The following is a 13,300-nucleotide window of genomic DNA, read 5'->3' as shown; positions in this document are numbered from 1 at the left end:
AAAGATTTTGAGTGATGGGGCCTGAACATGCAGGAGCGTGAAAGGTGTGCAAGGAATAGAGTGAATTGGAACGATGTGGTAAACGGGTCGCTGTGCTGTCAATGGATTGAACCAGGGCATGTGAAGCATCTGGGGTAAGCCATGGAAAGTTTTGTGGGGCCTGGATGTGGAAAGGGAGCTGTGGTTTCGGTGTATTATACATGACAGCTAGAGACTGATTGTGAACAAATGTGGCCTTTGTTGTCTTTTCCTAGCACTACCTCACGCACATGCGGGGGAAGGGGGTTGTTATTTCATGTATGGCGGGGTGGCGATGGGAATGAATAAAGGCAGACAGTATGAATTATGTATATGTGTATATACGTATATGTCTGTGTGTGTGTGTATATATATATGTATACGTTGAGATGTATAGGTATGTATATGTGCATGTGAGGACGTTTATGTATATACATGTGTATGTGGGTGGGTTGGGCCATTCATTTGTCTGTTTCCTTGTGCTATTTTGCTAACGCGGGAGACAGTGACAAAGTGTAAAAAATATAAATAAATAACATACATATACATACACATACATAAACGTGTATGCACATGTATATGTTCATACTTGCTCGCCTTCATCCGTTCCCCTCGCTACCCTGCCCCACAGGAAACAGCACAGAAAGCATGAAGGAAAAGAAAATGATAATATAAACATTCTCTTCCTCTCCTTCTAAACCTGATCGCCACCCCGTGTCAGCGAGGTAGCACTATGAAACAGGCAAAGTAAGGCCACATCTGCTCCCATCCATACAAGAGCTGCCATGTGTAATGCACTGAAACCACAGCTCCCTATCCACATCCAAGCCCCACAGACCTTTCTGTAGTTTATCTTTTTTACACTTAAGTTTGAGTGTTAGATATTATGGTGGATATTCCTGCCATGATGTGCTGTATATAAAGTTATATCTACCCTATGTATGAATTGTTTCTCATTATTATTACAGATGATCTCCTTCCTCATGTTGTGGATCTGGCCATAAATTCAAGTGACCGACAAACAAAAGTTGCAGCTTCTGAACTGCTGCATTCTATCATTATCCTCATGATTGGCACAGGTAAACACATTAGTGTTATTTTATCAATAAGAAAATAAGATATGGTACACAAACCTCATCTCTTTTCTTATTGTATCCATTTCTTGCATTCCCGGCATGATAGTACATAATATGATATATTTTTCACATATTTTCATGTAGACCATCTTTACACTTTAGATTTTAAATACCCACTGACAGAGTTTAAACCTTTTGCTAAGAGTTCTTTCATATTAGCTTAGCTGTACTTTCATATATATATTTTTTTTTTTTTAAACTTTGTCGCTGTCTCCCGCGTTTGCGAGGTAGCGCAAGGAAACAGACGAAAGAAATGGCCCAACCCCCCCCCATACACATGTATATACATACGTCCACACACGCAAATATACATACCTACACAGCTTTCCATGGTTTACCCCAGACACTTCACATGCCTTGATTCAATCCACTGACAGCACGTCAACCCCGGTATACCACATCGCTCCAATTCACTCTATTCCTTGCCCTCCTTTCACCCTCCTGCATGTTCAGGCCCCGATCACACAAAATCTTTTTCACTCCATCTTTCCACCTCCAATTTGGTCTCCCTCTTCTCCTCGTTCCCTCCACCTCCGACACATATACCCTCTTGGTCAATCTTTCCTCACTCATTCTCTCCATGTGCCCAAACCACTTCAAAACACCCTCTTCTGCTCTCTCAACCACGCTCTTTTTATTTCCACACATCTCTCTTACCCTTACGTTACTCACTCGATCAAACCACCTCACACCACACATTGTCCTCAAACATCTCATTTCCAGCACATCCATCCTCCTGCGCACAACTCTATCCATAGCCCACGCCTCGCAACCATACAACATTGTTGGAACCACTATTCCTTCAAACATACCCATTTTTGCTTTCCGAGATAATGTTCTCGACTTCCACACATTCTTCAAGGCCCCCAGAATTTTCGCCCCCTCCCCCACCCTATGATCCACTTCCGCTTCCATGGTTCCATCCGCTGCCAGATCCACTCCCAGATATCTAAAACACTTTACTTCCTCCAGTTTTTCTCCATTCAAACTCACCTCCCAATTGACTTGACCCTCAACCCTACTGTACCTAATAACCTTGCTCTTATTCACATTTACTCTTAACTTTCTTCTTCCACACACTTTACCAAACTCAGTCACCAGCTTCTGCAGTTTCTCACATGAATCAGCCACCAGCGCTGTATCATCAGCGAACAACAACTGACTCACTTCCCAAGCTCTCTCATCCCCAACAGACTTCATACTTGCCCCTCTTTCCAAAACTCTTGCATTTACCTCCCTAACAACCCCATCCATAAACAAATTAAACAACCATGGAGACATCACACACCCTTGCCGCAAACCTACATTCACTGAGAACCAATCACTTTCCTCTCTTCCTACACGTACACATGCCTTACATCCTCGATAAAAACTTTTCACTGCTTCTAACAACTTTCCTCCCACACCATATACCCTTAATACCTTCCACAGAGCATCTCTATCAACTCTATCATATGCCTTCTCCAGATCCATAAATGCTACATACAAATCCATTTGCTTTTCTAAGTATTTCTCACATACATTCTTCAAAGCAAACACCTGATCCACACATCCTCTACCACTTCTGAAACCACACTGCTCTTCCCCAATCTGATGCTCTGTACATGCCTTCACCCTCTCAATCAATACCCTCCCATATAATTTACCAGGAATACTCAACAAACTTATACCTCTGTAATTTGAGCACTCACTCTTATCCCCTTTGCCTTTGTACAATGGCACTATGCACGCATTCCGCCAATCCTCAGGCACCTCACCATGAGTCATACATACATTAAATAACCTTACCAACCAGTCAACAATACAATCACCCCCTTTTTTAATAAATTCCACTGCAATACCATCCAAACCTGCTGCCTTGCCGGCTTTCATCTTCCGCAAAGCTTTCACTACCTCTTCTCTGTTTACCAAATCATTTTCCCTAACCCTCTCACTTTGCACACCACCTCGACCAAAACACCCTATATCTGCCACTCTATCATCAAACACATTCAACAAACCTTCAAAATACTCACTCCATCTTCTCACATCACCACTACTTGTTATCACCTCCCCATTTGCGCCCTTCACTGAAGTTCCCATTTGCTCCCTTGTCTTACGCACTTTATTTACCTCCTTCCAGAACATCTTTTTATTCTCCCTAAAATTTAATGATACTCTCTCACCCCAACTCTCATTTGCCCTCTTTTTCACCTCTTGCACCTTTCTCTTGACCTCCTGTCTCTTTCTTTTATACATCTCCCACTCAATTGCATTTTTTCCCTGCAAAAATCGTCCAAATGCCTCTCTCTTCTCTTTCACTAATACTCTTACTTCTTCATCCCACCACTCACTACCCTTTCTAATCAACCCACCTCCCACTCTTCTCATGCCACAAGCATCTTTTGCGCAATCCATCACTGATTCCCTAAATACATCCCATTCCTCCCCCACTCCCCTTACTTCCATTGTTCTCACCTTTTTCCATTCTGTACTCCACTTTCATATATATTATCATATTTTTTTATTATTTTGCTTTGTCGCTGTCTCCCGCGTTAGCGAGGTAGCGCAAGGAAACAGACGAAAGAAATGGCCCAACCCACCCACATACTCATGTATATACATACATGTCCACACACACAAATATACATACCTATACATCTCAACATATACATATATATACACACACAGACATATACATATATACACATGTACATATTTCATACTGTCTGCCTTTATTCATTCCCATCGCCACCCCGCCTCACATGAAATAACAACCCCCTCCCCCCAAATGTGTGCGAGGTAGTGCTAGGAAAAGACAACAAAGGCCACATTTGTTCACACTAAGTCTCTAGCTGTCATGTAATAATGCACCGAAACCAAAGCTCCCTTTCCACATCCAGGCCCCACAGAACTTTCCATGGTTTACCCCAGACGCTTCACATGCCCTGGTTCAATCCATTGACAGCACATTGACCCTGGTATACCACATCGTTCCAGTTCACTCTATTCCTTGCACGCCTTTCACCCTCCTGCATGTTCAGGCCCCAATCACTCAAAATCTTTTTCACTCCATCTTTCCACCTCCAATTTGGTCTCCCACCTCTCCTCATTCCCTCCACCTCTGACATATATATCCTCTTGGTCAATCTTTCCTCACTCATTCTCTCCATGTGACCAAACCATTTCACAACACCCTCTTCTGCTCTCTCAACCACACTCTTTTTATTTCTACACATCTCTCTTACCATTACATTACTAACTCGATCAAACCATCTCTCCCCACATATTGTCCTCAAACATCTCATTTCCAGCACATCCACCCTCCCCCGCACAACTCCATCCATAGCCCACGCCTCGCAACCATATAACATTGTTGGAATCACTGTTCCTTCAAACATACCCATTTTTGATCTCCGAGATAATGTTCTCGACTTCCACACATTCTTCAACGCTCCCAGAACTTTCGCCCTCTCTCCCACCCTATGATTCACTTCCGCTTCCATGGTTCCATCCGCTGCCAAATCCACTCCCAGATAACGAAAACATTTCACTTCGTCCAATTTTTCTCCATTTAAACTTACCTCCCAATTAACTTGTCCCTCAACCCTACTGTACCTAATTACCTTGCTCTTATTCACATTTACTCTCAGCTTTCTTCTTTCACACACTTTACCAAACTCAGTCACCAGCGTCTGCAGTTTCTCACATGAATCAGCCACCAGCGCTGTATCATCAGCAAGCAACAACTGACTCACTTCCCAAGCTCTCTCATCCACAACAGACTGCATACTTGCCCCTCTCTCCAAAACTCTTGCATTCACCCCTAACAACCCCATCCATAAACAAATTAAACAACCATGGAGACATCACACACCCCTGCCGCAAACCTACATTCACTGAGAACCAATCACTTTCCTCTCTTCCTACACGTACACATGCCTTACATCCTTGATAAAAACTTTTCACTGCTTCTAACAACTTGCCTCCCACACCATATATTCTTAATACCTTCCACAGAGCATCTCTATTAACTCTATCATATGCCTTCTCCAGATCCATAAATGATACATACAAATCCATTTGCTTTTCTAAGTATTTCTCACATATATTCCTCAAAGCAAACACCTGATCCACACATCCTCTACCACTTCTGAAACCGCTCTGCTCTTCCCCAATCTGATGCTCTGTACATGCCTTCACCCTCTCAATCAATACCCTCCCATATAATTTCCCAGGAATACTCAACAAACTTATACCTCTGTAATTTGAGCACTCACTTTTATCCCCTTTGCCTTTGTACAATGGCACTATGCAAGCATTCCACCAATCCTCAGGCACCTCACCATGAGACATACATACATTAAATAACCTTACCAACCAGTCAACAATACAGTCACCCCCTTTTTTAATAAATTCTACTGCAGTTCCATGCAAACCCGCTGCCTTGCCGGCTTTCATCTTCCACAAAGCTTTTACTACCTCTTCTCTGTTTACCAAATCATTATCCCTAACCCTCTCACTTTGCACACCACCTTGACCAAAACACCCTATATCTTCCAGTCTGTCATCAAACACATTCAACAAACCTTCACAAGCCTCACATCACCATTACTTGTTATCACCTCCCCATTAGCCCCCTTCACTGAAGTTCCCATTTGCTCCCTTGTCTTATGCACTTTATTTACCTCCTTCCAAAACATCTTTTTATTCTCCCTAAAATCTAATGATACTCTCTCACCCCAACCCTCATTTGCCCTCTTTTTCACCTCTTGCACCTTTCTCTTGACCTCGTGCCTCTTTCTTTTATACATCTCCCAGTCATTTGCATTTTTTCCTTGCAAAAATCGTCCAAATGCCTCTCTCTTCTCTTTCACTAATAATCTTACTTCATCCCTCCACTTGCTACCCTTTCTAATCTGCCCACCTCCCACACTTCTCATGCTGCAAGCATCTTTTGCACAAGCCATCACTGCTTCCCTAAATACATCCCATTCCTCCCCCACTCCCCTTACGTCCTTAGTTCTCACCTTTTTCTATTCTGCACTCAGTCTCTCCTGGTACTTCCTCACACAAGTCTCCTTCCCAAGCTCACTTACTCTCACCACTCTTTTCACCCCAACATTCTCTCTTCTGAAAACCTCTACAAATCTTCACCTTTGCCTCCACATGATCAGACATCCCTCCAGTTGCACCTCAGCACATTAACATCCAAAAGTCTCTCTTTCGCGTGCCTATCAATTAACACGTAATCCAGTAACGCTCTCTGGCCATCTCTCCTACTTACATACTTATGTATATCTCTCTTTTTAAACCAGGTATTCCCAAACACCAGTCCTTTTTCAGCACATAAATCCACAAGCTCTTCACCATTTCCATTTACAACCCTGAACACCCCATGTACACCAATTATTCCCTCAACTGCCACCTTACTCACCTTTGCATTCAAATCACCCATCACGATAACCTGGTCTCGTGCATCAAAACTACTAACACACTCACTCAGCTGCTCCCAAAACACTTGCCTCTCATGATCTTTCTTCTTATGCCCAGGTGCATATGCACCAATAATCACCCATCTCTCTCCATCCATTTTCAGTTTTACCAATATCAATGTAGAGTTTACTTTCTTACACTCTATCACATACTCCCACCACTCCTGTTTCACGAGTAGTGCTACTTTTTCCTTGCTCTTGTCCTCTCACTAACCCCTGACTTTACTCCCAAGACATTCCCAAACCATTCTTCCCCTTTACCCATGAGCTTCGTTTCACTCAGAGCCAAAACATCCAGGTTATTTTGCTCATACATACTACCTCTCTCTCCTCTCTTCTCATCTTGGTTACATTCACATGAAATTAAACACCCCAATCTGAGCCTTCAAGCAGGAAGAGCACTCCCTGCCTGGCTCCTTTTTCTGTTTCCTCTCTTAGAAATCGAAATACAATAAGGGAAGGGTTTCCAGCTCCCCACTCTTGCCCCCTTTGGTCACCTTCTACGACACAAAGGGAGTATGGAGGCAGAATCCTCTCTCTCTTTCTCTTTTCATACTCAATCACCATATCCTGTGTCAGCAAGGTAGCACCAGGAAACAGATGAAGGAAAACAAATCCACTCATATACACATACTTATTTTATTTATTATACTTTGTCGCTGTCTCCCGCGTTAGCGAGGTAGCGCAAGGAAACAGACGAAAGAATGGCCCAGCCCACCCACATACACATGTAAATACATTCACGTCCACACGCGCACATATACATACCTGTACATTTCGACATATATATATACATGCACAGACATATGCATATGTATGCATATTTATTTATTAATTTTGCTTTGTCGTTGTCTCCCACGTTAGCGAGGTAGCGCAAGGAAACAGACAAAAGAATGGCCCAATCCACCCACGTACACATGTATATACATACATGTCCACACACGCAAATGTACATGCCTATACATCACAATGTATACATATATATACACACACACAGACATATACATATATACACATGTACATAATTCATACTGTCTGTCTTTATTCATTCCCATTGCCACCTTGCCACACATGGAATAACAACCCCCTCCCCCCTCATGTGTGCGAGGTAGCGCTAGGAAAAGACAACAAAGGCCCCATTCGTTCACTCTCAGTCTCTAGCTGTCATGTAATAATGCACAGACATATACACAGACATATACATATATACACATGTACATAATTCATACTTGCTGCCTTTATTCATTCCCATCGCCACCCCGCCACACATAAAATGACAACCCCCTCCCCTCAAATGCACGTGAGGTAGTGCTAGGAAAAGACAACAGAGGCAACATTTGTTCACACTCAGTCTCTAGCAGTCGTGTATAATGCACAGAAACCACAGCTCCCTTTCCACATCCAGGCCCCACAGAATTTTCCATGGTTTACCCCAGGCACTTCTCGTGCCCTGGTTCAATCCATTGACAGCACGTTGACCCCGGTAAACCACATCGTTCCAATTCAGTCTATTCCTTGCACGCCTTTCACCCTCCTGCATGTTCAGGCCCCAATCACTCAAAATCTTTTTCACTCCTTCTTTCCACCTCCAATTTGGTCTTCCATTTCTCCCCGTTCCCTCCATCTCTGACACATATATCCTCCTTGTCAATCTTTCCTCACTCATTCTCTCCATGTGATCAAACCATTTCATACACCCTCTTCTGCTCTCTCAACCACACTCTTTTCATTACCTCACATCTCTCTTACCCTTTCATTACTTACTTGATCAAACCACCTCACACCAGATATTGTCCTCAAACATCTCATTTCCAGCACATCCACCCTTCTCCGCACTACTCTATCTATAGCCCACGCCTCGCAACCATATAACTTTCTGAGATAATGTTCTCGCCTTCCACACATTTTTCAGTGCTCCCAGAACTTTTGCCCCACCCCCACCCTGTGACTCACTTCCGCTTCCATGGTTCCATCCGCTGCCAGATCCACTCCCAGATATCTAAAACACTCCACCTCCTCCAGTTTTCCTCCATTCAAACTTACCTCCCAATTGACTTGTCCCTCAACCTTATTGTACCTAATAACCTTGCTCTTATTCACATTTACTCTCAGCTTTCTTCTTTCACACACTTTACCAAACTCAGTCACCAGCTTCTGCAGCTTCTCACACGAATCAGTCACCAGCACTGTATCATCAGCGAACAACAACTGACTCACTTCCCAAGCTCTCTCCTCCACAACAGACTGCATACTTGCCCCTCTCTCCAAAACTCTTTTATTCACCTCCCTAACAACCCATCCATAAACAAATCAAACAACCATGGAGACATCACACACCCCTGCCGCAAACCAACATTCACTGAGAACCAATCACTTTCCTCTCCTCCTACTTGTACACATGCCTTGCATCCTTGATAGAAACTTTTCACTGCTTCTAACAACTTGCTTCCCACACCATATATTCTTAATACCTTCCACAGAGCATCTCTATCAAATCTATCATATCCCTTCTCCAGATCCATAAATGCTGGGAGGTAAGTTTGAATGGAGGAAAACTGGAGGAAGTGAAGTGTTTTAGATATCTTAGAGTGGATTTGGCAATGGATGGAACCATGGAAGTGAATCATAGGGTGGGGGATGGGGCGAAAGTTCTGGGAGCATTGAAAAATGTGTGGAAATTGAGAACGTTATCTTGGAAAGCGAAAATGGGTATGTTTGAAGGATTAGTGGTTCCAACAATGTTACATTGTTGCGAGGCATGGGCTATAGATAGAGTTATGCGGAGGAGGGTGAATGTGCTGGAAATGAGATGTTTGAGGACAATATGTGGTGTAAGGTGGTTTGATCAAGTAAGTAATGAAAGGGTAAGAGAGATGTGTGGTAATAAAAAGAGTGTGGTTGAGAGAGCAGAAGAGGGTGTTTTGAAATGGTTTGGCCACATGGAGAGAATGAATGGGGAAGGATTGACAAATTGGATATATGTGTCAGACGTGGAGGGAACGAGAAGTGGGAGACCAAATTGGAGGTGGAAAGATGGAGTGAAAAAGATTTTGAGTGATGGGGCCTGAACATGCAGGAGCGTGAAAGGTGTGCAAGGAATAGAGTGAATTGGAACGATGTGGTAAACGGGTCGCTGTGCTGTCAATGGATTGAACCAGGGCATATGAAGCATCTGGGGTAAGCCATGGAAAGTTTTGTGGGGCCTGGATGTGGAAAGGGAGCTGTGGTTTCGGTGTATTATACATGACAGCTAGAGACTGATTGTGAACAAATGTGGCCTTTGTTGTCTTTTCCTAGCGCTACCTCACGCACATGCGGGGGAAGGGGGTTGTTATTTCATGTATGGCGGGGTGGCGATGGGAATGAATAAAGGCAGACAGTATGAATTATGTATATGTGTATATACGTATATGTCTGTGTGTGTGTTTATATATATATGTATACGTTGAGATGTATAGGTATGTATATGTGCATGTGAGGACGTTTATGTATATACATGTGTATGTGGGTGGGTTGGGCCATTCATTTGTCTGTTTCCTTGTGCTATTTTGCTAACGCGGGAGACAGTGACAAAGTGTAAAAAATATAAATAAATAACATACATATACATACACATACATAAACGTGTATGCACATGTATATGTTCATACTTGCTCGCCTTCATCCGTTCCCCTCGCTACCCTGCCCCACAGGAAACAGCACAGAAAGCATGAAGGAAAAGAAAATGATAATATAAACATTCTCTTCCTCTCCTTCTAAACCTGATCGCCACCCCGTGTCAGCGAGGTAGCACTATGAAACAGGCAAAGTAAGGCCACATCTGCTCCCATCCATACAAGAGCTGCCATGTGTAATGCACTGAAACCACAGCTCCCTATCCACATCCAAGCCCCACAGACCTTTCTGTAGTTTATCTTTTTTACACTTAAGTTTGAGTGTTAGATATTATGGTGGATATTCCTGCCATGATGTGCTGTATATAAAGTTATATCTACCCTATGTATGAATTGTTTCTCATTATTATTACAGATGATCTCCTTCCTCATGTTGTGGATCTGGCCATAAATTCAAGTGACCGACAAACAAAAGTTGCAGCTTCTGAACTGCTGCATTCTATCATTATCCTCATGATTGGCACAGGTAAACACATTAGTGTTATTTTATCAATAAGAAAATAAGATATGGTACACAAACCTCATCTCTTTTCTTATTGTATCCATTTCTTGCATTCCCGGCATGATAGTACATAATATGATATATTTTTCACATATTTTCATGTAGACCATCTTTACACTTTAGATTTTAAATACCCACTGACAGAGTTTAAACCTTTTGCTAAGAGTTCTTTCATATTAGCTTAGCTGTACTTTCATATATATATTTTTTTTTTTTTAAACTTTGTCGCTGTCTCCCGCGTTTGCGAGGTAGCGCAAGGAAACAGACGAAAGAAATGGCCCAACCCCCCCCCATACACATGTATATACATACGTCCACACACGCAAATATACATACCTACACAGCTTTCCATGGTTTACCCCAGACACTTCACATGCCTTGATTCAATCCACTGACAGCACGTCAACCCCGGTATACCACATCGCTCCAATTCACTCTATTCCTTGCCCTCCTTTCACCCTCCTGCATGTTCAGGCCCCGATCACACAAAATCTTTTTCACTCCATCTTTCCACCTCCAATTTGGTCTCCCTCTTCTCCTCGTTCCCTCCACCTCCGACACATATACCCTCTTGGTCAATCTTTCCTCACTCATTCTCTCCATGTGCCCAAACCACTTCAAAACACCCTCTTCTGCTCTCTCAACCACGCTCTTTTTATTTCCACACATCTCTCTTACCCTTACGTTACTCACTCGATCAAACCACCTCACACCACACATTGTCCTCAAACATCTCATTTCCAGCACATCCATCCTCCTGCGCACAACTCTATCCATAGCCCACGCCTCGCAACCATACAACATTGTTGGAACCACTATTCCTTCAAACATACCCATTTTTGCTTTCCGAGATAATGTTCTCGACTTCCACACATTCTTCAAGGCCCCCAGAATTTTCGCCCCCTCCCCCACCCTATGATCCACTTCCGCTTCCATGGTTCCATCCGCTGCCAGATCCACTCCCAGATATCTAAAACACTTTACTTCCTCCAGTTTTTCTCCATTCAAACTCACCTCCCAATTGACTTGACCCTCAACCCTACTGTACCTAATAACCTTGCTCTTATTCACATTTACTCTTAACTTTCTTCTTCCACACACTTTACCAAACTCAGTCACCAGCTTCTGCAGTTTCTCACATGAATCAGCCACCAGCGCTGTATCATCAGCGAACAACAACTGACTCACTTCCCAAGCTCTCTCATCCCCAACAGACTTCATACTTGCCCCTCTTTCCAAAACTCTTGCATTTACCTCCCTAACAACCCCATCCATAAACAAATTAAACAACCATGGAGACATCACACACCCCTGCCGCAAACCTACATTCACTGAGAACCAATCACTTTCCTCTCTTCCTACACGTACACATGCCTTACCTCCTCGATAAAAACTTTTCACTGCTTCTAACAACTTTCCTCCCACACCATATACCCTTAATACCTTCCACAGAGCATCTCTATCAACTCTATCATATGCCTTCTCCAGATCCATAAATGCTACATACAAATCCATTTGCTTTTCTAAGTATTTCTCACATACATTCTTCAAAGCAAACACCTGATCCACACATCCTCTACCACTTCTGAAACCACACTGCTCTTCCCCAATCTGATGCTCTGTACATGCCTTCACCCTCTCAATCAATACCCTCCCATATAATTTACCAGGAATACTCAACAAACTTATACCTCTGTAATTTGAGCACTCACTCTTATCCCCTTTGCCTTTGTACAATGGCACTATGCACGCATTCCGCCAATCCTCAGGCACCTCACCATGAGTCATACATACATTAAATAACCTTACCAACCAGTCAACAATACAATCACCCCCTTTTTTAATAAATTCCACTGCAATACCATCCAAACCTGCTGCCTTGCCGGCTTTCATCTTCCGCAAAGCTTTCACTACCTCTTCTCTGTTTACCAAATCATTTTCCCTAACCCTCTCACTTTGCACACCACCTCGACCAAAACACCCTATATCTGCCACTCTATCATCAAACACATTCAACAAACCTTCAAAATACTCACTCCATCTTCTCACATCACCACTACTTGTTATCACCTCCCCATTTGCGCCCTTCACTGAAGTTCCCATTTGCTCCCTTGTCTTACGCACTTTATTTACCTCCTTCCAGAACATCTTTTTATTCTCCCTAAAATTTAATGATACTCTCTCACCCCAACTCTCATTTGCCCTCTTTTTCACCTCTTGCACCTTTCTCTTGACCTCCTGTCTCTTTCTTTTATACATCTCCCACTCAATTGCATTTTTTCCCTGCAAAAATCGTCCAAATGCCTCTCTCTTCTCTTTCACTAATACTCTTACCTCTTCATCCCACCACTCACTACCCTTTCTAATCAACCCACCTCCCACTCTTCTCATGCCACAAGCATCTTTTGCGCAATCCATCACTGATTCCCTAAATACATCCCATTCCTCCCCCACTCCCCTTACTTCCATTGTTCTCACCTTTTTCCATTCTGTACT

General features: G+C 43.0%; 1 protein-coding gene across 1 annotated transcript in view; it reads left to right on the top strand.

The window, feature by feature from the left end:
* Positions 1-13,300, top strand: part of LOC139750406 (DNA-dependent protein kinase catalytic subunit-like) — a 254,167-nt gene that overhangs the window by 59,882 nt on the left and 180,985 nt on the right. Inside the window, exon 16 of the mRNA XM_071665164.1 lies at positions 987-1,097. Coding sequence (XP_071521265.1) covers positions 987-1,097 — 111 coding nt within the window. The remainder of the gene's footprint in view (positions 1-986; positions 1,098-13,300) is intronic.

This window comes from Panulirus ornatus, chromosome 9, assembly GCF_036320965.1.
Source record: "Panulirus ornatus isolate Po-2019 chromosome 9, ASM3632096v1, whole genome shotgun sequence".
Taxonomy (NCBI): Eukaryota; Metazoa; Arthropoda; class Malacostraca; order Decapoda; family Palinuridae; genus Panulirus; species Panulirus ornatus.
This window is presented reverse-complemented; position numbering and strand designations above follow the sequence as displayed.